Here is a 581-nt window from a genome sequence, read left to right as displayed (position 1 = left end):
CGGGGCAGTGGAGGGGTTCTTGGTGCCGATGCCTTGGGGCCAAGGGCTTCCCCTCCCAGCCCGCTGCTGCTTCACTCTGTGTTTTCCTTGCCAGGTCTCGTTATCCCACACATCCTGCAAGTCACAGTCTTGTGGGGGTGGCTCCCACTCCTCTTCCTCCTCCTCCTCCTCTGCTTCCTCCTCGTGCCATGGGAACTCAGGGGACTGGGACCCCAGTTCTTTCTTGTCTGCTCACAAGCTCTCGGGCCTCTGGAACTCGCAGCACACCAACGGGGCCACGCAGGGCAGCCCCCTTGGGGCCCCCCCTGCTGCACTAGGTGAGTTGGGGTTGAGCAGAGCTTTCTGCCTGGTCCTTGGCTTAGGCGGTTTCCTTCTGGGCACCCAGCCGGTGGGCAGGGGTAGACAGGCTGGGCCTCTGAGTGCCAGTGCCAGCGGGATGCCTGGGTCCCTTTGCGAAGGCAGAGGGTGCTGGGAGCCGACCCTAGCTCCGCTTTCCTTCCAGGTGACAAGCACCCCGGCCTTGCTCTCTCTTCGGAGTGCGCCAGCCTGGCGCCTGCGGTGGCGCCAGGGCTCAAGGCCTG

The 581-nt window shown here is 64.7% G+C and overlaps 1 protein-coding gene across 1 annotated transcript in view; it reads left to right on the top strand.

Moving 5' to 3' along the window:
- LOC104499317 (protein FAM193B-like) overlaps positions 1 to 581 on the top strand; it is a gene marked incomplete at both ends in the record, with an annotated part of 4994 nt that overhangs the window by 1088 nt on the left and 3325 nt on the right. Inside the window, 2 exon segments of the mRNA XM_010142810.1 lie at positions 95 to 317; positions 503 to 576. Coding sequence (XP_010141112.1) covers positions 95 to 317; positions 503 to 576 — 297 coding nt within the window.

The sequence above is a fragment of the Buceros rhinoceros genome, unplaced genomic scaffold (assembly GCF_000710305.1).
Source record: "Buceros rhinoceros silvestris isolate BGI_N320 unplaced genomic scaffold, ASM71030v1 scaffold27760, whole genome shotgun sequence".
In the NCBI taxonomy this organism is placed as follows: Eukaryota; Metazoa; Chordata; class Aves; order Bucerotiformes; family Bucerotidae; genus Buceros; species Buceros rhinoceros.
This window is presented reverse-complemented; position numbering and strand designations above follow the sequence as displayed.